The sequence below is a fragment of the Poecilia latipinna genome, unplaced genomic scaffold (assembly GCF_001443285.1).
Source record: "Poecilia latipinna isolate Pla-1442-1.1 unplaced genomic scaffold, P_latipinna-1.0 Scaffold999, whole genome shotgun sequence".
Taxonomy (NCBI): domain Eukaryota; kingdom Metazoa; phylum Chordata; class Actinopteri; order Cyprinodontiformes; family Poeciliidae; genus Poecilia; species Poecilia latipinna.
In genome coordinates this window covers 30,081-53,178 of record NW_015113615.1, presented here as the reverse complement: position 1 = coordinate 53,178, position 23,098 = coordinate 30,081, and the positions used below count along the sequence as shown (strand labels likewise).

The following is a 23,098-nucleotide window of genomic DNA, read 5'->3' as shown; positions in this document are numbered from 1 at the left end:
TTGAGTAGTTTTTACTAAAATATCAACACACTTTCAGTCGTTTCTCTAAATGTATTTTCATGTTAACTTTTAAACAAACAGTTTACTAAGATTTCATTACTGGGCTTTAATATTTTTTGTTGAGGCAGTTTTGGCAGGAATTACAGTTTTAACTCTTCTTGGGGATGTATCTACAATGGGAGTGAATACTTGTGCTTAAATGTCACCATTTTTTGGTGGAATGAGAGAAATATTCCAAATAGATTGTTTCAACTAAATACTTTATTAAACATTTGTTGAAGACGTTGATATGAAGGTATTGTAAAGCTGCACAGTTACTGCCCACTTTTGCAAAAATTCCGACTTCTTTGACCCAATGTTCGTTGCACAGAAGTACATATCCAGGATCATAAAACATCTCAGCCAAAGATTCACATGAACCTGTTGAGCAGATTTGAGTTTTTTCCCTACGTAGGTTTGAACTGGGAGCGGCTCTCTTCATAGGCTGGTCTGGATCCGTGCTTTGTATTTTAGGTGGACTTCTATTGTGCCTCTCCCTTTCTGAAAGCTTCAGCTTACGGTCAGCATTTTTTTTAAGTTTTACAAACACAATATGATAATATATGTAATCACTTCTTAAATAGTTTTTCTAATTTTTGCAGAGGCAAATACTCTTACACAGGAGCACCGTCATTCGGTACAACACACAACAACATGGCAAACAGCCTGCAAATGGAGCCACGAGAGCTGAGGAAACACATAAGAAACGCTTATGTGTGAAACAAACTGGACTCTGTCTTCTTTCTTAGGTTTACTGCATAGATTTCTATTTTTTATGAAATAACCTCTCAATAACAGAAGCACATATCTAAGGCCATCTAAGGTCAAATTTTAGATTAAGCTCAGAAATATTTAAGAAAAATACTATCAAAAGTTAAATGATTTTTTTTTACTTTTGAAGCTTTTATGAATTTCCGGTAATAACGTCGAGCTGACGCATTACATACATCACGGACAAATTTCAACTTCAATAGAATCCATGGCTTCCAAGCAGCAATCGTTTCTCATTGGTCGAGAGTCCAGACCTTCTGTACGAAGCCATTAGCATTAAAAAAAAAAAAAAAGGACCTGGTTTTTACCAGGCTACCTGAGCAGTTGTTCATTTTTAATATCTCACTACAATAACTTACATCAAAATGCCAACTGGAACTAGTAACAAAGAACAGTTCTTTCATCTCTGCTATGAGAACATTCATTGCTCCTGGGAACTCTCATTATCTTGGATTTACTTGTAATTAGAACAACACAAAGACTCCGTGGTGTCTCTCTGGGAACCATGGCACAGTGCGTACCTGGTGAAACGATCAATAACCAGCAGCTTACAGCCCAAGGCACAATCGAGAGTGATGCTTCAAGCAGCCCCACTCATGTCAGTAGTGCTATTACATGTTTCATGTAAAGGTCAAAACAACTGAAGCATACAGTTTACGGTAGCATCAATCAGAAGATAGAAGTCGTAAAACAAAACACAAAGATTTACGCCTGATGAGAGATGTTTTGTTGTAAGTTAAGGGTCAGAAAGTGAAGTTGGGCGAGTGTGAAATTGAAAGGGTATGCCAGTATTTTATGTCAGAAATCAGCCACAATGGAGAGGTTTTGAGAATTAATGCTGTGTTTTAGGTCATTTCAATCTGATTTAAGGCCACACTTTGACTAGACTTAAGCCATAAATGTGGTTAATAACAGGTAGCTTTTGATCTAACAGGAGTGTATTTACTTCATCTGGATCAGGTTAGTTAAAAACTGGCATTTAAAAACTGCATTTTGTATTTACTCTGGTAATTTCTGTCTGACATTAAACTTTTGCTTGAAGCGCTCAAACATTTTTTGCATGACAAAACATGAAACCATAAGACGGACATAATAAAAAAGGTACGTAAAAGTAGTTTGGCTTACCTTAAAATTGGTTTCAGACAATTTTAAGGCAAAACTATTTTAAGATAATTTTGTCTTATTTTGGACATATTCCTGAATCTGCAAGAAATTTGAGTAGATACATTAAGTTCTGTGTAACCTGATATTTGCTTGGTTAAGTGGTTTTAGTCTAGATTCTAATCTGGCCGTTTTCAGCAGTGGCTTCTGGGAACCAGAGTGAATTCTGTCTCCCACCCACATTTTATGAAACACCTGATCTGGTAAACACTCCTGCACTGCATCAGACCAATTCACCTGCTCGACTTTCTTTGAAGACTCATTGGGCAGGGGACCGACCACATAATCTGGAGAATAAACCCTAAACATTGGAGACGGTAAACATTGCTGGATGAGAAATCTAGAAGGAAACCCACCTGCAGAGGCCTAAAAATGAAGATCAGAGTGGTCCAAATCTGGGGATTTTTAATGACCGTGTTAGGCTGGATCTTTGTGGCCTGCACCATGGCTATGGAGGGCTGGAAGATAGCCTCAGTTGGTGGTATGGGTGGTTCGTCCATCATCAAAGTGGCATGGCACTGGTCCAGCTTATGGAGAAAATGCTTCACTGATTCAACTGCCGTCAGTAATTGCTATGATTTCCCTGTGCTGTGGTCTGTGGACGGTAAGTAAACACATAGTCATGTACTTTGATCTGTATCCACTTTGTTTGCAAATATGCCTATATAAATGTCTGTCTGTGATTAAAGGGTACGTTCAAATAGTGCGAGGCCTACTGATGGGAGCCCTTTCTCTGGGTATGCTGGGGTTCATACTCAGCCTGCTGGGTATGGAATGCACCCATATTGGGGGTAAAGACCCTTCAAAGTACAAGAAGATCTTTACGGGTGGATTGTGCCACATCATCAGTGGTAAGATTATTTTATTTTTTTCAAAATGTGTATGATTTAATAAATCCCAGTTCTTTGTAATTTTCATGTTTTGTCATATTGCTTTAAAACATGTCCTCCTGCCTAATTTTTTCCAAAAGATGGAGTCGCTTAAATTGCTAACAAGAAAATGACCAGCTCAGACTTTGTCTTACTAAAATGGCAGAAAACTAGCTGAAATTGTTATATTTTAATATACCAACCAAGAAAAGGTTGCTATGTTTAAACAAAGTACTAAAAATCAATGTACTTTGATTTTTTTGTTGTGCTAGCTTAGTGGTAGTAAGTACTTTCCCCAGAAGCACAGGCATGCTAGCTAGCTCTAGTACTATTAAACTAATTTGAATGAAAATTTTTTTTAAACAGCTCAAACTATGACCAAACTCGTAAAAGATTGAAAATTCAGTTATTAGCATACATTGTCTTTTTCATACAATTTCTTTTTTTAAAAAGATGAGGGAACTTTTGAATTTTACCTGTGATAGCATGCTAGCAATAAGAACACTACAAAGGTTCTGGAATGACCATAAGTTAGCTAGCAGCTCCAATTACAATTTGACTTTAAGTAAAAAAAAAACAAATAAATAAAAAATGGGAATAAAGATTATTCATGCTACTCTTATTTCTGCCATATCTCTTCAAGAAAAAAAAAAGAACTATATTATGCATCTTTGAATAGGCTTTTTTAAAAATTCTTACTATAGACAAAATGTCAGCTCAATGAAACGATTACTTTTGCACAAGGTCTCTTTAGGTGACGTGAATGTTAAATGAAATTTGCTTCTGACTGACATTTTTAGAATTGTACTGAGTTTCATTCGAATTGATAGAATTGTGTCATTATTTTGAAGGTACATGGCCCTTTTGATAAAAAAAATGAAAGGATTTAATGAAATTATTAGATAATCCAGCATTATTATTGTACAAGATGCACAAATTGAGCTGTGACAGGCTATCCACCTATCACCCTACAAGCTTCCAATCCTCCTTTGGAGTTCATGAGTGCCAAAATGAGAAACTTTATGATATCCATTAAACCTAACTATTCTAAGAAATTTGACAAAGTCTAGTGACTGGATACTCCATTAATATTTTTCCAACATGATTTTCTCTCAGGTGCATTGTCCACATGTGGGTATGCCGTGTATTCAGAGTACGTCATGATCGAAAACATCGATGTTCAGCTGATTGGACTCGAGTAAGTTAACAGGGCTGATCAAACAAACATGCATTGACCACCTTACCTTTGAAACCATGACTTTCTTTTCGTTGTAAATCTGTTGTCTTTTTAATACAGGTAAAAAATCTTAGTGTATTAATCTTGCATGATATCCATTTAACTATTTTCAGGTATGGCCTTGGCACTCCGATGTTCCTTGGCTGGGTGGGCTCAGCCTTTCACATGACTGGTGGTTTTTTCTATCTGTGGTCCGTATGCACGCCGCTCTGTGGAAGAGGAGAAAGGTCAGTAATGGAGTCATTACCTGCTATTGTATGACCAAATTGAAGTGACACTACAATACTCACTTCCACAGACGTTAAACGATAAAACAACTTCAGTGGGCACATGGTTAGGGATTTTAGTAAACAACTTTTGACTTCACTATAAAATACTTAGGTCAGAATTTTGTGCCTTCAAAAATTTGCAGCGAAATGTTGAGAACAGCTCATTTTGCAGTTTTACTTGTTAAAATGTTGAAAAAGATGCATATTTTCCTTATTCTTCCTATTTTCTGCACTACTTTCTGTTAGTCTATCCAGATTCAGATGTTTTATTAACCAAATACTATATGACCAAATGTAATGCTTTTAATCGGAGGTAAATGGGGCAAGTAATACTAGCATTTTGGCTCTTATGTTAGCACTTTGTGTTTCGTGGGTGCTTTGGGATGTGGATTTCTTCAGCCAATTAATTTTAAAACTTATCCTCTCTCTTTTTATTCTTTTTTTGTTTAGGGTAATTAAGATAAAACCACAGCCAGACCTGGAGAAAAACAAGCCCACCACAGCTTCTTCTGCCGTATCAGAGGTCACCTCCAATACCAAACTGTCGTCCATCTCTAAGCTTTCATCCCGGTCCGAGCGTTCGGATGTATCCTCCTTGGCTTCCAAATCGACACACACATCCAAATCTGGGCGTACGGCCATGTCGGGACGGACCCCAAGATCAAATGGAAACTCCGAATATGGTTCGGGATCCAGAACAGGATCTGAGTTTCAGTCAGGCCTGTCCTCAGAGTCCAGCCTGTCTACACTGTCGGAATCAAGGAGCAGCAGTCGGAGCAGCGGCAGCAGTCGGAGCAGCGGCAGCAGTCGGAGCAGCGGAAGCAGTCAAAGAAGCAGCCACAGCAGTCGAAGCAGCCGCACAGTGTCCTCTCTGTCTGGCAGTTTGAGAAGCGGAAATACACCGTTTGTCAAAAACTCCTACATTTGATCAGATAAATTAAAATGTCGAATGTCAAAATTACTACATAAACAACTCTGCAAATGTTTCTGACATAAAGAAAATTCTGATTAAGTTACCAGATGCAAGCTAACTGAATCATTAGCTTATGAATGTTAGCCATTTTATGTTAAGCAGATTTGAGTTTTATTTTAACGCTGCACTCCAAAAATTGTTTGGCCTTCCCTTGACTTTTTAATGGTATGTTCCCTTTAAATACTGACACATTATTGATCTTTCAGTCACGAATACAATAAAAATGCCTCTTGATGTCACAAATCCAACTGTGTAAGTTAGTATGTTCCTACAATCAGTGTCCAATATGGCTGCCGCACATACAGAAAGTGGAAGTTGCCTAAATGGGAAATTCCACTTCCTTTCACAAGATCCTACCTGAATAATAAGGTCAAGAAATTCAATATTACCCTCTTTATAAATGAAAACATGTCTGTTCAAAATCTGCATATTAAGTTTTTTTTGTTTGTTTGTTTCTTGGGCAAACTTTAAGATGCTAACACAATACACTGTATTCGTGCTGTAAATAAAGCTTTTTTTTTGTTGAAAACCTTTTATTTGAAAATCTCATGAAGATTTTACACTGACTGCTTATAACTACTTCACATAACCACAATTGAAAACCAGCAAATTAATTACTCTAATGAAAATTGAAACTGTGTGGAAAAACTTTACTAGTGAATGTTTTGTAATAATAGAATCTAAAGATTGATACATGAGTTTGTTGACTTTAGCTGAGTTTATCACCTAGATTTTCCTAATTTGTTTATCCAAACATTATTTCAATGAGACCTTTTTGAGATTTTATGACCTGTAGACACCAATCGAAATGCCAATGGTTTGGTTGACAGTAAACAAAGCTTTCTTCAAGCAAATGCTCGTACAGGCTCAGAAAGGAAAATTCATCTGGAAGAAACGCATTGTGGTTTTAATGTTATTATATTATAAAATAAATTTTTTTTAAGTGATGTCTAGGAGAACCATTCAGATCCTAGGTCTGCTGCTCTACATGCTGGGCTGGGTCTTCGTGGGCTGCACTCTTGCTATGGGACACTGGAGGTAAGCAAATAAATGGTCAAGAAAAATAGAAATTCTGTGACTAAGTAAAAATAGTTTCTACTAGCAATAAATGGTTGTTTGAGTTAACTTTTTTTTTTTTTTTTGCAAAAGCCGTCCTAAGTATTGAACCTTTTCTATTTTCCATTTATTGACACAAGACACAGTGGTGCTCAACTGTAAATAAAATGAGGATGTTACAAAAATAACATATTTTTGTAACTTCTACAAAAATATGTTTTCCCATATTTGTTGAAACTGTCAACAAATACACTGTCACGATAATACTGTCGTGACAGTCTAATATGAGACACAATCTGTGAAAAAGATCGAGCTCCTCCCCCTCCTCCCTGTGCTGTTATCACCATGTGAAGAAAGACACCACTCCCCAATCAAAAACAACCAATCACAGCATGGAGGAGGATCTTAGCAGTGTCGATCAACCTCATGAACGCACAGCTAGATGTACTAATGGGGAGAAACAATTCACTGTTACAGGAAAACAGTTTATCCGTTGTCAGTGGCCATGCTAACTAGCCTTAGCATTCACAACAGGCTCTGCTGATGGGGAGAAGCTACACACACACACACACACACACACACACACACAAGGGCTGATTGACAGCGCTAAAGCCCTCCTCCCTATGATAAGATACATACTGCTGAAGAAGTATCAGAAATTACTTTTTGCTAACATGCTAGCGTTTAATTATTGTGACTGGTATTTTCAACTGGCTGCTTATGGTGGATCTCAGTTAACTGCAGAGCCCCTGATTAAGTTAAAAAGATGTACTGTAAGGTTTGTTCAGACACAGAACTTCATTCTTGTCTGCAGTTTTCACTGCAGCATGTAAACGAGGAAGTCAACAGTAACTGGTCGACATTACTGCATGTATCCCTCTCATCATTTGCTTGTGGTTTAACTTGGTGTCAGCGTTGTTACACCCCATTTCTTAATTCTACTATGTGGTTAAGATCGGGTAATTTGCACTAAGTATCAAAGCATAATTCACTTCTGATATAAGAATTTGAAATGTTCTTATCAAGCTGCTTCAATCTCATAATTAGATAAAGGAGTATTTCAGTTTTGATTTTCTGAATTAAGAGTGGCCCAGCTCGGCGGCCACGGCGGCTCCTCGGTGGTGGCGACAGAGTGGTACTGGTCTGACCTGTGGAAGGACTGCCGGCAGGACTCCACGGCTGTCGTGAACTGCGTGGACAATGGTCTGCTGTGGGCAGTCAAACGTGGGTTCAAGATATATATAAAAAGTAAATAACCGGTGTTCATTTGGGAGTATTTTACTGTTTTTTTTTTTTTTATTTTCTAGGGTACATCCAGGCAGTCAGGGGTCTGCTGCTGGTTGGGCTCTGCCTCGGATTGCTCGGGACCGTGCTCTCGTTTTTTGGGATGGAATGCACATGGATTGGCGGGGGGCCAAGCACCAAGGACGGGATGCTGATGGGAGCGTGTGCTGTCCAGCTGCTGGGCTGTAAGAGGGATGAGTTCTAGAAAGCTTGAGCTGCTGTTGTGAAAACAAAACTCCTACTGACCGGTTTGCCTCGTTCCCCCACTCCCTCTCTTCCACTTCCACCAGGCATCTCAGACGTGGCTGGTTACTGTTTATACATAAACAAAGTGATTTCAGCTGTTTTACACATCAAAGCAGATCCATCAAAACTGAGGTGAGGTGACGTTACATAAGAACATTACTATTATGAGTAAACATACTTTTCAATCACGTTTCCTCAGCTATGAGATCGGACCGCCCGTCTACCTCGGTTTGGTGGGGAGTCTTCTCCTGTTGCTTGGCTGCACTGTTCACTGTGCAACTGCATGCAGAGTTATCCGTCCACAAAGGTTCGCTTACTTACCTTTAAAATAAAAACAAAACTATAAAAAGTTTCACATTATACTCTCCATTGCAGACATGCTACATGTCCCTCCGTCAGACAGGACGAAGAACGCGTCAGCAAATCGAGGATTTCTTCTTACAAGATGGCTGCCGTTGTCGTCGTGTAACGAAACCTCACCGAAGCCGTCCATGTTTGATTTATTCTAGAGTCAAAATTGAATCATATCGTCCCCACACCATGATGCTGCCACTCCCATGTTTAACTTTTGAGGATGGATTGACATAGGTTTTGCTTTATATATAAGCAAATTAAACATTTTTTGGAGGAAAAACCCCCCCCTAAAAACTAGACGGAGTTCTCATACAAAAAAAATTTAGTTCAAATATATCAATTGATATTAATTACTGCTGTGCAACCAGTTTTATTGAGTTATGCAGCAGTAAAGTGATCTAAAGCACTCAAATAAGAGCAAAAATTGACCAGTGGCCTAATCAAATCCCATGAGATGCCATGGTATGATGCTTAAGCAGCTTAAGGTCCTCCGAGCTCCATTAAGCTTAAATGGGTTAGTCTAGATATCTTTTACACTTTCGTAAATGTTTTTTTTATTTCCAAAATGTATTTGCTCTGGTTATTTTTTAATATATATTTTTTTTATTTGTTCTGAATCATGTGAGACAAAAACAGACGTTGAATTCCTCTGGTCTATTTTTGTTAAATTATTTCTGTGTAGCCACTTGGAAACTGTTGTTTGAAGGGAAGAAAAGCTATATAAATAAAAATGATATTGACAATTTATATTGTTTCAATGAACTATAAAGAAATTTCACCTGCATTACTGTTATGTTTACATGCCACAACTATACAGTATATATTTTAAAAGTTGTAATATAAAATAGCAATGAGCAGAGCAGTCATATTAAAATAAAAAAAAGTTTTTAAAAATAAATATAAAAAATAAGTTATTTAAAAGTTCCTATTTAGTACAAGCATAAAGCTTTTTGAATAATAAGAATGCATCTTTATAAAGGAAATCTAAGAATGTTGATGACAAACAGATCTAAAAGTAAAAACATTGCAAATTTTTACTTTAATCTCAGACGTTTTCTAGGAAGAAAACATGGAACTTTCTCAGTCTCAAGAAGTCAAAAATTTTCCACCTTTGGAAATTTTTTTCAAAAGTCCCGTTTTTTTTCTAGAAAATGTCTGAGTTTTTGCAGAATATACTCTTTTTTCTGTCCACAAAGGCCTTAATAGGCTGTAGTATAGACATGTAGAGGAGTGGTGTAATATAATCCCTTCGCTCAGCTGGGAACAGGAAGGATGCTTACTTGGCAAAACTATCTCAAAGATAAGATGAGACACAACCCAAAGCATTATGGGTCTATTACCTGTCCGCACTGCAGGGATAACGCAGAGGGAACCTTCAGTCCCGGTTCCCAGGGCGAGACGTTATTATTTCCGTTTTTAGCCGAGAATCAGCGCCGACCATGGAGTACCGGATGGTGATTATGTACGTGGAGATCGGCTGCTTTGTAACCAGTCTGTGCGGCTGGATCCTGGTGTGTTCCACTCTTCCCACCGAGTACTGGACGTTCTCTGAGGTGAACAGCATCGTGCTGACAACCTCCAACTACTACTCCAACCTGTGGAGAGACTGCATCTCGGACACGACGGGGGTCTCCGACTGCAAGGACTACCCGTCCATGTTGGCCCTGCCTGGTAAGGCACTGAAAACTCCACAACAGACTTTTCTTTTTTTTTTTTTTTTATAAATTGCTGTACTTCATTTTCAGAAGCACCTATAGCTCATTTTATTTCTACTTTAGTGTACCTGCATGCGCTCAGAGCACTGGCGGTCTGCGCCGTGATCACGGGGTTCTTTGGAGGCGTCCTCACGCTTATCGGGATGAAATGCACGAAAATTGGTGGGACAGAGATTACCAACGCAAGGGTGACGTTTTCTGGTGGTATAACCTACTTAGTTTCAGGTGAACTTTTTTTTTTTTTTAAGTGTTCAGATATCTTTTTTTTTTTTTTTTATGATAAAACTTCAAATTTAAATAAAGTGAATGTTTTTTTCTATAGGTTTCTGTGGGATGATAACATACTCATGGTGGGCTAACAGAGTCATAACACAGTTTGTGGATCCAAACTTCAAGGCCCAGAAGTGAGTAATACTGAAAGTTTTGTTAGAATATTACTAAATAAAACGGATTGTGAACGAGTTGTGTCTTTCCGTCCAGATTTGAACTGGGCGCTGCTGTTTTCATTGGTTGGGGAGGATCCATCCTGCTCATTAGTGGGGGAATGGTGCTCACTTACTTCTCTGGAAAAGAAGGTCTACCAAAAAGGTAAATTGCAGCCCGGTCGCTGCGGTCGGGCTGCACTAGAAAGCCACAGATCCATCAGAGCTTTCTCCCATTGACTTTGATTCCTCTGGTAGAGTTTCAAGTTGCGAACGATGACGTAATTTTTCTGCACCGTTTTGGAATTGTGGTCTGACTGGAGTTTTAGGAATAGCAGCGTAGAAAGTTAACGATACGATGTGTATTAGAGCCATTGAAGAATGGGGCGGGGGAAAAAGCTGTAAATTTCTGCCCCAAAAAAAAAAAAAAAAGGGGGTTTAGCAATTGGAGATTTTAATTTCCAAGCTTTTTCTAGGAAAAAACTTGGGACATTTCTGAATTACAAAAGTGGGAAATTTTCAACTTCTGAAACTCTGAAATTTTCACTCCCCCCCCCAAAATCCTGAGATTGATCTAAAAATGTCTTCGCTTTTTGGCAGAAATTTGCTCATTTTTAATGTTTTGCTTTATCTACAATGGCCCTAATATGTTGTCGTAAAACGAAGCAGTTCAGTCCATGGTGGCCAGACTTCCAAATATTAACAGCCACTGTGTTTGGCTCGGCATTTCTCTTTTTGTAGTGGAGAATGGTTGTTTACAGCTCAGGCAATTTTTTGGTAAGCTTCAAAGCATTAGCAATTGGATAAAATTTAAATCCAGGCTACACAGAGTGACATTTCAGATAAAAGATGATAACAACCAGGGCTGGGTGACCTGTTTCTGTCTCTGTTTTCCATTACAGTTCATCAAAAGGACGACGAAGGCCGGCTTCTTATGCTACCGTCCGCACCAGACGGACGTACATGCGGCCGCCGTCGTCGTCCAGAGTGACGCTGGTGCCGCCGCTGTATTATCCAGATGGGAGGAGTCAAACAACCAGAGGGACAAGAAGATCCACTCCCATCGAGAACCGGGACACCTTTGTATGAGCTAAAAACTCAAAACAGAGTGACTGAGCGGATTCTGTGGATCCATAGTGCCGTCTGTTTGAAGAAGTTACATTTTTTAAGAGTTTAAAGAGAAATACAAGTTCTCCTTTCTGGATAAATCCCCGATAGTTTCTAAAGGAAGCTTTTGATGAAATGCTGAGTGCTTCCTAAAAGTTTAAACTGTTTCCCCAAAGAGAATAAGTTTCTGGAAAACCACCCTGTATTCTGAACAGAAGTCAAAGGTTTAGCATTTAAGAGTCGCACTAGTAAAGTTAACTGATAAATCATAGTTTTATTTAATCTGTTTGCTTTAATTATGAAAGCATTTTTCAGTGCTAATTTTATTGCCCACTACATAGATTCTTCTGTTCTTGAAGCATTTCTTCTGCTTATGTTTTATTTTTTAAACAGGGTTTAATTTTGGATTTCTTATTTTCTATATTGAATAAACCCTTATGTTATGTGCAACTGTAAGCTATTTGGTGGCCAGGCAGAACTGAGCAACGCTGAGGAAACTTGACTAATTAGATTTCTGATGAAGTGTGTTGTATTCATATTTTTTTGTAAATAAAGTTTTTTTTTATGTTGGGAAAAATACAAGTGAAAAATGTGCACCTAGCCTGAGATCATGATCCTATGCAACACAAGACCATAACTGATCATTTAAAAAAATAATCATAAGGGTAAAATAATTGCTATTTTAAATTTAAAAAATACATATACATTTATTTTCATTTAAATGTTTTTAGTTGCTCACATAAGCAGTATAAGGCAGGCTAAACTATTTTTGCTGTCATCCAATCAGCGATAATCATTTCAGGTATTTGATTAAAAAAAAATGTCTGAAGACTAAATTTAGAAAACTGGAGTGGCTCCCTTTAAACTATGGGGAGTGGAAGGATGACCTGAGTGCTCAAAATCTCATCTTTATTGCTTGAATAAATATTACATGTAAATTAATACAAAATTTGATGTACAAAATCTGATAGAAATGTACAATATTTTACAAAAACATTCTGTGGCTCAGAAGAAGATTTAAACATACAAAAGAAAATATATAGAAGTCTGACAAAAAAAATTTGAACTGGCACAAGGCATTAAGATAAAAATAGAAAGCTGTCACCTAGTTTGTAGTTAAAACGTTAACAAGATAATTCATATTTTTTAATCAAAATCTGATTCTGGTCCTGGACTGTCTACTTGAAGGTATTGCTTCATTCTCTTTTTTTTAATCACAAAGTCCATAGAATAAATAAACAGAATAACTTTTCTTTGGCTGGAGAAGTGAGAGGCTGAGGTCCTCATGTTAGCTACGTTACCTGATCTGCTGCAGTGCTAATGCTACTTATTGCTTATGTCCTCCGAGTCGCTGATGTCGCTGAAAGAGCACAGGCTGCTCTTCAGCGTGCTTCCTGTTCCCGTTTCGGTCAGACCTGCCAGGCACAACAGCAGCAATTACAGCATCACACACAGACCAACACGTTTGGAGCTCAGAGGAAGCCTAAGAGTCGGAATGACTCTGACCTGATTTGGGGGCTTTTCCCGTAGACGTCCCCCAGACGCTGGTGCTGGACGAGTCCAGGCTCTTCCTCATGGGTCCGGAGCCACGGAGAGACGTTTGCTTAGACGCTCCCGGTTTGTCCTCCAGAGAGGAGACCATCCACTCACTGCTCTCCTCTAGATCCGTCAGCTGTCGACACAAACCTCATTCCTTTGGTCCTGCTGGTTAACATTCTCTGGGAATTAGTTGCTTCTAATCTTGTTTTCTTACCGAAATCTCCTGAACTTCGTCCTTTCTCTCTGGAAGAATGCTTACGCCCCCTGTAGGCTTTTTTACTGCTCTCTCTGATATGTGCAGTTCAACTTTTCTGGCCAAATCAGCAACTTTATCTGGAAACAAACAGAACAATTCCAACACCTCTGACTCAAGAACTGAAGATCAAGTTAATCTACTTGATACTCTGGTTTGTAGCTAACCTTTAATGTGGCTTCCTTTATCATTGTTGCTGTTGTGGTTTTTGAAGCCATGCAGCTGCCTGGGGTCAATTTCCGCCAAATCGCTCACATCCGACCACTCCTCGTCGTCTTCGCTCTGCGCCTTCGTGGCCCTGTGACGGGACTGCTGTGGTTTAGAGGAGAACGACGACTGGCTGACTGCGCTCTGCCTGGACAGAGCCGGAGGGGTTTTGTTCGTTTTGATCTGAACCATCAGATTTAACGACTTGACTCGCCGGAGGTCTGGTGGCTCCTCCTCCAGGTCGGACTTTGAGTCGTCAGAGTCTTCGTCCGAACTAAACGGCGGGGTTCTTAGGAGTAGAAAAAGATGTTTCAATTTTGTCAAATTGAAAAAAAAAATAAGGGATAAAAATCAGCTGAAAGTGAGTATCTCCATACTTGCTTGTGCTGCTCTTCAATATGGGCTTCATGTTGGGGGTGGACGTCTTCGGCTGCATGAAGCCTTTGGTCCTGGGTGCCGGCTGCGGAGTCTTTGGCTGTGTGACGGTTGCTGGAGGAACCGCCTGACTGGCTCTGGAGGGCAGGCTGCTGGAGCGCGGGCGAACCTGCATCACTTCACATAAACCCGTTAACAGCATTAGAGACGACGCGTCGGGATGATCTCAGGCGTTAAGAGGCTTTTGTTGCTGACTCACCTTGATGGGGCTGTTTGGATCTTGGCGCGGCTTCACTGCCTCGCCTCGGTCCGCCCAGCTTCTGCTGAACCATGCTTGCGATCTCCTCCCAACAGCGCCAGTAGTCGGGCATCGTCTTGGCAACGGCCTCCTGCTTTAAACGCATCTTGGCGAGGAGGGAAGCTAACTCCTTGTTCGTCAAGCCTTTCTGGTTCTGAAGAGGAATAGAAGTAGGAACGCTAGTAATCAGTGAATCAACCTTAATCATTAACATTGATTGGTCTTATTAATTGATGGTTAACTGATAAGTAGCTGTTTCCTTAGAAACTTTAGTTTTCTCTTGTATCAAGAGTAGTGAATACCATTCCATGGTATATCTCCACCGAAATGTATGAGCTTCGAACTGGTGATAAATTTTCACTTATTTGCCGCTGCTCCGTCATACAGCCTGGCTGAATGAGCATTATTAAGGCGATAACTTTAATGAGCTTGTCGAGTGTTTATGTTTCAAAACATAACCACATAAAGTGTGTTTTTTGTCCCACACCACTCCGTTTAGACCATTTCTCTTTCCTGTTTTAAAGTGACGCTGCCATCTTTAGTCCTGGCTACGCTTAAGGATAACCAGAGGCGCCCTCTGCTGGAGGGCGGCCAAACTACTACACTAAAGGACTGTACGTGGATGGTTGTTAATCCATAGGAACTTATTTTAATCTAACCATTAATTGAAAATTTATCATAACTCAGCTAATTGTTTGCATCCCTAATTAAAAGTTAATTAAATATTGATTATTCGTACAGGCTTGACCCCCAGGCTCTCCAGCTTCTTGGTAAGGGAGCGTTCCAGCTCGGATCGCATCTCCTTCTTGATGCTGGGGTTCTTTTTCACAGCGCTGGCCGTCACCTTAGGTTTCTTAGGCGGTTCGGTCGCATGTTTACCGGACAGCGGTCTCTTCTCAGAGATGCTGGAATCTGGAAAAGAGAAGACAGACACTCAAAAACAAACCAGAAAAAATAAATAAACAAAAAAAAAAAAAAAAGAAAAAAATGACGCATGCATCAATGATATCCACAGGAAGCCATGCCATGAGGGGAGTTAGATGCAAGTTTGTTTTTTCTCTCTTTAGCCACCAACCAGACAACAAACATGATGAACAATCTAAGAATTCATCACGAATCAAAAACATTTCTTATTCCAAGTTTTTCTTTTAATTCTCTTGGCACAAGAGGAGACTGGTGCACTCATGCAGCATCATGCAGCCGCCCCGGTTCGGTCAGCCTGACCCGCGTTTACCTTTCTCCTCTTCCGACAACTCCTGTATGGGATCCAGCTTTAGAGCAGAGGCTGGCTCCGCTGAGCGTTCAGGTGAACAGGCAGTGGGAGCCAGAACAAACGGGGGGTTACAGACGGGAGACTGGGCTGCTTGGGAAGCATCAGCCAGATCATATGTGGACAGATGGAAAAAAAAAATAAAGAAGCTTGTTCTGATTAACTCACCCTGTGAGAATTTCTTTGGTTTGGGTTCTGGGACTGGTGCGCTGGCAGCGACTGGAAGACAGGAGGGATTAGAAGGTTTATTTTAAGGATAGTGTCAAAAACCTGCATTTTCGTTTTGAATATGAAGATACAAAATACAACTTTAATGATTTAAAGAAAACAAGAAGCCTTCCAGGAATCCTCACCTGGTATTTCTTGCACTTTAGTGGGCGGACTGATGGAAATGGTCCTCATCTGTGGAATGACATCACAAAACAAAAGGAACTTTACTTTTTACTTCTTAAATTTTAGTTCTTGTAAAAACTTGAATGTAAAGAAAGGAAAAGTCTAATGCTTTTGTTACTGTATGTTATCAGAAGTAGTGTCTCAAAATACAACAAATATTAAACTGGTTAGCAGTTTCGCATTTCATCAAGCTAACAAATATATTTTTAACAAGATTCCTACTTATTTATCACATTAGATAAACAGACAAGTTGTAGAATGAACTAGTTTTTTCCTACAAGCCAACAGCGGTTAGAAACATCAATAATCAGTCATTTCGCAGCTCTTTCTGGAGCTCCTCCAGGAAAGCAGCATTCACTTCCTGTGTACAGTATCATTATGCGTCAACGCTCAAATCCAGGATATCCTGAACAAGGGGCTACCACTCCGCCCGCTTCCTCTGGCGACATAATCTCCGACTGCAGCGGAGAGCGAGAAAGCGGAGGCCACCTGCTCTCTCTGAGCCTTGATGGTCTGCGCCTTCTCCTGCAGCCTGCGGTCCATCTCCTGCTGCAGCCGCCGGCTCTGCTCCTGGTGCTCCGCCACAGACGACTGCATCCTGCTCAGCTCGTTCAGCAACTGGAAAGCAAAAAAAAAAAAACGGTTGGGGGTTTGGGAGTGGGGGATGGGGGGTGTTACAAGTCCACTTGTTTCTGCTGAAGACGGTTTGATAATCATGTGTACCTGATTCTTTTCGGACTCATGTTGAGCCTTGATCTCTTTGATTCTGGATTCCCACTTTTTGTCCTAGGAGGGAAATGTATGCGTCAACAAAATACAAAGATATTTCCTTTATTTTTTTTTTAATTTCATGCCACAAATATCCAGCAACTTTTTACTTAGAAATACACTTGGGCAAAATTTTTAAAACAAAATTCAAATTTTTTGTTGCTGGAAATTAAGTAAAGAGAAACCCCCCCCAACATTTTACAGATTTTAGAAAATAATTAGCCCAAAAAGTTAAATGACTGTAAACATTATGGCAAATCTCTTACTAATGTTGGTTTCATCAAAATATTACTTGTTTAATTTACTGTTGTGCAGGTAAACGCTACAAAAACACAAAATCTTATCAAGTATTTTAGTCTAGTTTCTAATTGAACTAAGACAAAACTAACTTACAGTAACTCTTTAACAAGAAATACAAACTTGTTTTAAGTCAATAATTCCTTCATTTTGATTTTTTAAAAGTATGTGTTCCAATTAGCAATATAACAAGACATTTTTCCTGTTATAAGTGAAATAAACTTGGCACTTCTTAATCAATATTAAATAATAACTAAAAACAAGCTCATTCATGTTGTTGAAAACTTAATTGTAAGTTAGTTTAGTTTCAAGTGAACTAAGACATTTGCACTAAAAACTAGACTAAAAATACTTGGTAGGATTTTGTGTTTTTGCAGTGAAGGAGAAAGAATTCACAACAGCATTATGTTGGCGTTTTTGACTGGAGACAAGAAGAAGCTAATTTTGGCCGCTGAAGAATTTCAGTGCGAAAAGTTTGGACACCTGAGTTAGAAGATTTGTTTTTTTCCTCCCTGGCTGCTAACCTGTTTCTTCATCTGCTGCTCCAGCTTGTGGATGGCTTGCAGCTGCATGTCTTTGTAAGCGTCTTGCTGTGCCTGAGAGTTGACAGGGCTGCTTGGATTGTCCTGCTTGGCCGTCTGAGTCTGATTTGCTTCCTGGGAAAAGGAAGGATTGTGTTAATTTGACAAATTTTAACTGAAATGATGCAGTAAAAAGAAGCAGAAGTGAGCGGAGCGGTTCGGTCCTCGTACGGTGAGAGCCTGAATGTTTCGGTTGTAGAGGAACTCCATCTCCCTGCGCATGCCGTCTCTGCTGTCTTCCAGCTTCCTGTCCATGCGGGCCATCTCCTCCGCCTTGAAGCGCTCCAGCTCCCTCAGCAGCTCTTTGTGCATCGACTGCTGCTCCTTTTCCTACGCCAAAAAAAAAAACAAAAAGAAAACATGGCGGCCGTCTCTCTTGTTTTTATAGAGACAGTAGTTGTAGTTTTTATAATCCTAATTTGTGCGATTATAGGATAGCGAAAACAATCGTACCTGAGCAATTTTGGCCTGCAGATCCTGTTGCTGCTGAGTGATTTGATCCTTCAGACTGCTAATCTCCATTTTCAGACTATCAATCTGAGATTTCTTCTCGCTGTCGGACTGCAGCTCTGGAAGCACAAAGGTTCAAAACAATCTGTCAGTCTGTCCGATCGACGTTTGTGGCAAGTATTTGAAGCCTGCGATGGACTTACGCGACTGGTGCTGGTCAGGATGCCGCCGCTGCATGTGGTTTTGAAGGAAGGAGGAGTTGAGGAAGGATTTATCGCAATGTAGACACTATAAAGAAAAAAAACAAGAAAGAACATTTTGTTTACATTGATCACCTGTTAGAGCAGTTAATCAGTTTAACTGGTTTAAGGAAGGAGTGAAAAGTGTTAAACAGCAACAACAAAATAATTACTGACATGAAAAGCACAAAAGCCCTGAAACTGATACGCTGCTTTTCCGCTATTGAAGTAGAAGCTAGCACTAGCTCTGCACGTTTTAAATATAAAGTGTCTTTTCTGACAAGCTTCAAGTTTTTTTCCTAATATTCTCTGAGTAAAAGTAACATTTCCTCTTCACATAGCCGAACGGGACGAATGCGTGAAGGAATGTTGGAGACCTCTCTAATCGTGCGACCTTGAAACCGTTTGAAAATCATTTGAACTTGTAAATTATTTTCCAGCGAATTTAAATGTACTGAGGTGTGTAATGCACTTTTCCCCTTCAGCTTAAAGGCTTGATAGTCAAGCTAAAACAAAAAAACAAAAAAAAAAAAAACAAATCCAAGTTTCAAGTCTTAAAAATAATAATTTTCTGCCCTAAAATTATTCTAATAATTCAAAACTTTTCAACTTCTTTGTTGCTGTGATAAATTCCGATTCATGGACGGCACACTGATGTCCAGTTGGCTTAAAAAGGGTCCAAAGTTTATAACAGAAGCAACTAATTAAGCTGATATCAGGTTGCTAAACTTCCACTGTTGAGTTTTACACAGCAAAATTGCAAAAAAGCATATTAATCTCCACAATAAGCACATTGACTAATGAAATCGTAACTTAAGTGTACATTCTTCTGGTAAATAAGAATAAGGTAAAAGCAATAATCAATATGATATTTTAGCCTTGGGATGATTTGTCTCTTTGTAGTGCAATTTTGTTGCTAAGTAACACCATTTTGACATTGGCTACTTCTATTGTTTTTTTTTTTTTTAACTTCGGTTTCTTCTTCTTGGTAGCTAAGAACTTATAAACTCACTATAAAACAATAATGTTTTATTGTAATAATTGTCTTTACGTAAACTGCTCAATACATAAAATTCACCAATGTATTTAATTTCACTGTTATTTTTGAACACTAATTTCCTCCATATGTAAATCTATTAGTCATCTGAACCCTGTTAGAATCAAATTATTATTTCTATGTATTATGAGAGCTATTAATTATCAATGCATATTTCCCTGCAGTGGATAAGAACATATACATAAAAACAACCACTTTAAAACATAGGTTGTCCATTTTGTGCTTAAACAACTAATTTTACCTTATATTGTTTTAGAATCAGAAGAAGAGCCTGATCATTTTCATTTTAAATGGAAAAAAAAATGATATGTGCTGTACATTTTTGTTTCACATATTGGTTTAAAAACTGAAATCATGCTCATTAGATCTTAAGAATCTCACACCAGCAGTGATGCAAATAAACTCATAACCATTATGAACGGGAGCATCCACTGAGCAAGGCTGTGCATTTCCAAACAGTAGCACTGGTGATGCCGATATGCTGCCTGCCGCAGGCATCTCTACGGGCACCCCTGCTCTCTGTCAGACCCCGGCCAGCACAGATGCTGCCGGTGTGTCCACACGCTGCGTTTAACGCTGCAGTTCACTGCACCTGGGACTCCGTTTGGCAGTCAATCGACAGCTGCCGATACTGTCAAAGACCCAAAAACAGCCACACGGATCTGCAATGCTGCTTTCAAAGTTTTGAAACTGAGAATAATTCAAAACAGGCTGTGATTGGGTAGGTTTAAATGTTAAACAAAAAAACTCCAAGGAGAACGTCAGACGCCTCTATCAATTATTGATCTGGTTCTGTTAGTTGAGCTTGTGGCTTACACCTTAGCAACGGTCAGCTGCCATGAAACGCTAGAGCTGTCGTCATGACAACCTCTAGGTTAGGTCAAAGGCGACCAGTCGTTCATTCAAGGAGCACAAGGAGATTTCTGATTATTGCCTCCAATGGTCTGACAATGAGCTTTATTTCAGACACAGTGACTTGCAAAAATACACACACAAAAAAATCTGTATCGGTCAGAAAACTGCAACCAGTACAACCCTAATATACTGCATTAAATCACAATAAAATACATTAACATATGACAAATTTTTAACGGAAGTGGAAATCTTTTTGCCATGACACTCCAGTGACAAAATGAACACAGCAGGTGGGTAGGGGGGGGGACAGTCATTCTGATTATAGTCTTTTTTGTTTTGTAAGTGGATTTACAAAAAACTACTTGGCACGAAAACACACCATCTGCTTAGCAGCTCTAAATCCTTTCTTCAGGTCTGAAAGCTTTGTTCTAATCTTACCAAGAGAACTCCAATACATTTTATGGAAAATGTCTGAGCTGCAGCTGTGCATAGATAATGAGAGAGGGGCCCAAAAAGAGGAGAAAAGCGGGGTGAGGGAAAAGGGGGGGACGTCTGCAGTACCTTGTGACTGCTCATGATCCGTGGAGCCAGCAGCGACTGCTGGGTGCGTATCACCTTCTTCCTCTGCTTCAGCTCGCCCATCAGCGCCTTCGCCCTCTCCTCCTGCTTCCTGTGCAGGGCCAGCAGCTGCTCCCGCTCGCCGGCGGCCGCCACCAGCCGCTCCTCGGCGCCGCGCAGGTTGGCGCTGAGGACCTCCTGGCAGTGCAGGAGCCACTCCACCGAGAGCTGCGCCAGCCGCAGCAGCTTGACGAGCGCAGGGTCCACGGGGCTCTGGCACCGCTGGCAGCGCTCGCCGTCCAGGCTGCAGAAGGTCACGGTGCCGATGTGCTCCTGCAGGGCGTCCACGTCCAGCTGGCTCGCCACCAGATCCACGTCCACAGCATTGATGCGCCGCCAGTCCACGCTCTCGCGGCGCGGGCGGAACTTGAAGGCGGCCGGGGCCATGCCCGGCGCAGAGTGCTGGCTGAGCGGGGAGTTCAGGAGGGAAGGGATCCCCACCGACGAATGGGTCCCCTGGGCGTCGCTGCTGTAGGGGTAGTACACTCCATCGTGAAATGGCTGAAACAAAGAGCAAAGAGCTCATCTGAAGACAATCACTATTCAGTTCACGTTTTCATCAAATGTCCTAGAAAAACCTCACAGCTACGAGAAATGAGGCAAAACAGCAGCCGACTGAGCCTCTGTCCTGCCCTGCTTACCATCCTTCACTCGGTGAGGTCTCCTCTCCGGTTCCGCCCACCCCCTTTCAGGCAGCTCAAAGCGTCAACGGGCGCGTTACCATGGAGACAGAGACCAGCGTCCCTGGGGAGACCAATGTTATCAAAACACCGCAGGCAGTCGGCAAATGTTCGTCCCTGTAGAGCACATATTCGTCTGAACGTATGGAGAAGTTAATACTATATTTAACAGCTTGGATACATTTTAAATAGTGACAAAAAGAAGACAGAAAATGAAAAGTGGAATTTAACTTACCTACCAGTGTGTTACGGAAAATGGTTTCCGGTGCTAGCAGTGGCTAATTTGTCGGTGTTTTTGAATTTCAGGTTGGGGCAGGATTTTTTTCCCCCCCCTTCCACTCCAGCTTGGACCGCTATCCAAACAAAGCAAAACAAGCCCGAACCTGTCTTATCCAGAGTTCCGAAGTCTTAAATTGCCGTCCAAATTCAAAACATCTGCATATATTAAAAAACTCAAAGCTTTTTCCCCAAAACAACCTTAGAGTCAGTTGTATGCCGAAGCCGTTAACTAGCTAACGGGGAGTTTTTAGAAACTGCTTTAAAAACACATTTAATACAAACGTACCCATCACTTACAACAAGAGATGTATATCAAGGTTTAATTTAGCATTTTCTATCAAATAAACTTACGATAGTAGTCGTTTCGTTCAGGTAAAGCCTTTTTAAAAAGTTTTTCATCGACGACACCTCAGGCAGTTTGTGGGTGACGTAGCTGCTGGTCTCCACATTCCTAAATCCCTGCTCGGTTGGAAGAGGGGCCGCCATGAAGTTAACGCTAAAGAACAAAACTTCCGGTCAATACCTTCAAAGTAAAAGACTAAGACTAAATCTAAGTACATTCAAACAAAAAGGGAATTTTTTGAGCACATTAAATGGCCTTCTTGTACGAAAGTTTTACTTCCATAAGCCGAGACAACATCTCTATAATATTTTTGACCATACTGAATAAAGTTAGCCTTTATAAACTTTCTCTGGAGTATGAAATGTTTCCTAAAGGTTCCTGGAACAGTAAGTTTCTGCTAAGACACATTGAAGCTGGAACTAAGAAACATTTCTTGGAGTATACATTTATGTTCCATGTTGAAACTCTTACCTTTCTGGAAACCTAAAGACTAAACCCTGTGCCTGATGGTTCTCTAAGGGTAAAAACATGATTTCAGAAAACTTTAGGGGGAACTTTCTCTAAAACCTACATGGTGTACCGTTATCTTTCAAGGCTGTTAAGCCTTATCAGTAATCTTCAGATAATGCTCAGAGAATTTTCTCCAAAGGTTTTAAAATATGTACTCTCGAGAGCAGGGGTCACCAACTCCAGTCCTCAAGGGCTACCATCCTGCAACTTTTAGATTCATCTCTGCTCCAAAATGTCTGAATTCCCTCACCAGCATTAATTCCTCTCTGCAATAGGCTGGAAACGAGCAGTTTATTTGATCCAGGTGTGTTTGAGCAGAGACGCATCTGGAAGTTTCAGGATGGTAGCCCTCAAGGACTGGAGTTGGTGACCCCTGCTCTAGAGAATATCCATTGAAGGTTCACACTGGGACAATTCTAATGAACTTTATAGAGAATGTTCTCTGAATGATTTTTTAATATGCAGTGAAATAGGAACTGAATGGAGAATGTCTAGGAACGTTTCTCTAATGATTCAGATATTTGGGAAACGTCCCCTAAGGCTCCCTATGATCACTCTGAAAAAGTTACAACTTAGGTTTCCT

The 23,098-nt window shown here is 40.2% G+C and overlaps 4 protein-coding genes across 14 annotated transcripts in view; 3 read left to right on the top strand and 1 right to left on the bottom strand.

The window, feature by feature from the left end:
- LOC106958593 (claudin-10-like) overlaps positions 1-1,834 on the top strand; it is a 7,477-nt gene extending 5,643 nt beyond the window's left edge. The window contains exons 2-3 of the mRNA XM_015050556.1: positions 439-559; positions 642-1,834. Coding sequence (XP_014906042.1) covers positions 439-559; positions 642-759 — 239 coding nt within the window. The 3' untranslated portion in view covers positions 760-1,834. The remainder of the gene's footprint in view (positions 1-438; positions 560-641) is intronic.
- Positions 1,835-1,959: 125 nt separating this feature from the next.
- cldn10e (claudin 10e) lies at positions 1,960-5,619 on the top strand. Its single transcript, XM_015050580.1, has 5 exons — positions 1,960-2,575; positions 2,661-2,822; positions 3,957-4,038; positions 4,191-4,304; positions 4,797-5,619. The coding sequence occupies exons 1-5, from the start codon at positions 2,344-2,346 to the stop codon at positions 5,272-5,274; spliced, it is 1,068 nt and encodes a 355-aa protein (XP_014906066.1). The 5' UTR covers positions 1,960-2,343; the 3' UTR covers positions 5,275-5,619.
- A 1,817-nt stretch (positions 5,620-7,436) lies between these two features.
- On the bottom strand, positions 7,437-22,154 carry dzip1 (DAZ interacting zinc finger protein 1). Of its 11 annotated transcripts, XR_001427183.1 has the most exons (22): positions 22,014-22,154; positions 21,619-21,736; positions 21,345-21,519; positions 20,647-21,204; positions 18,138-18,222; positions 17,938-18,053; positions 17,656-17,814; positions 17,428-17,559; positions 16,562-16,624; positions 16,328-16,456; positions 15,799-15,847; positions 15,614-15,664; positions 15,410-15,535; positions 14,915-15,087; positions 14,137-14,329; positions 13,880-14,054; positions 13,463-13,791; positions 13,257-13,375; positions 13,010-13,175; positions 12,805-12,918; positions 8,084-8,226; positions 7,440-7,971 (listed from the first exon to the last, which is right to left on the bottom strand). XR_001427183.1 is itself a non-coding variant. In XM_015050576.1 (21 exons), the coding sequence occupies exons 3-20, from the start codon at positions 21,345-21,347 to the stop codon at positions 12,827-12,829; spliced, it is 2,718 nt and encodes a 905-aa protein (XP_014906062.1). In that variant the 5' UTR covers positions 21,348-21,519; positions 21,619-21,736; positions 22,014-22,154; the 3' UTR covers positions 7,437-8,226; positions 12,805-12,826. The 11 variants fall into 11 exon arrangements, 10 of the variants coding, with proteins under 10 accessions (XP_014906062.1, XP_014906055.1, XP_014906058.1 ...); XM_015050576.1 differs by having other exon boundaries at positions 7,437-8,226; XM_015050569.1 differs by lacking the exons at positions 7,440-7,971; positions 8,084-8,226 and having other exon boundaries at positions 12,396-12,918.
- cldn10d (claudin 10d) lies at positions 9,582-12,188 on the top strand. The gene is made up of 5 exons (XM_015050581.1): positions 9,582-9,930; positions 10,038-10,199; positions 10,297-10,378; positions 10,455-10,562; positions 11,299-12,188. The coding sequence occupies exons 1-5, from the start codon at positions 9,699-9,701 to the stop codon at positions 11,483-11,485; spliced, it is 771 nt and encodes a 256-aa protein (XP_014906067.1). The 5' UTR covers positions 9,582-9,698; the 3' UTR covers positions 11,486-12,188.
- Positions 22,155-23,098: the final 944 nt, after the last annotated feature.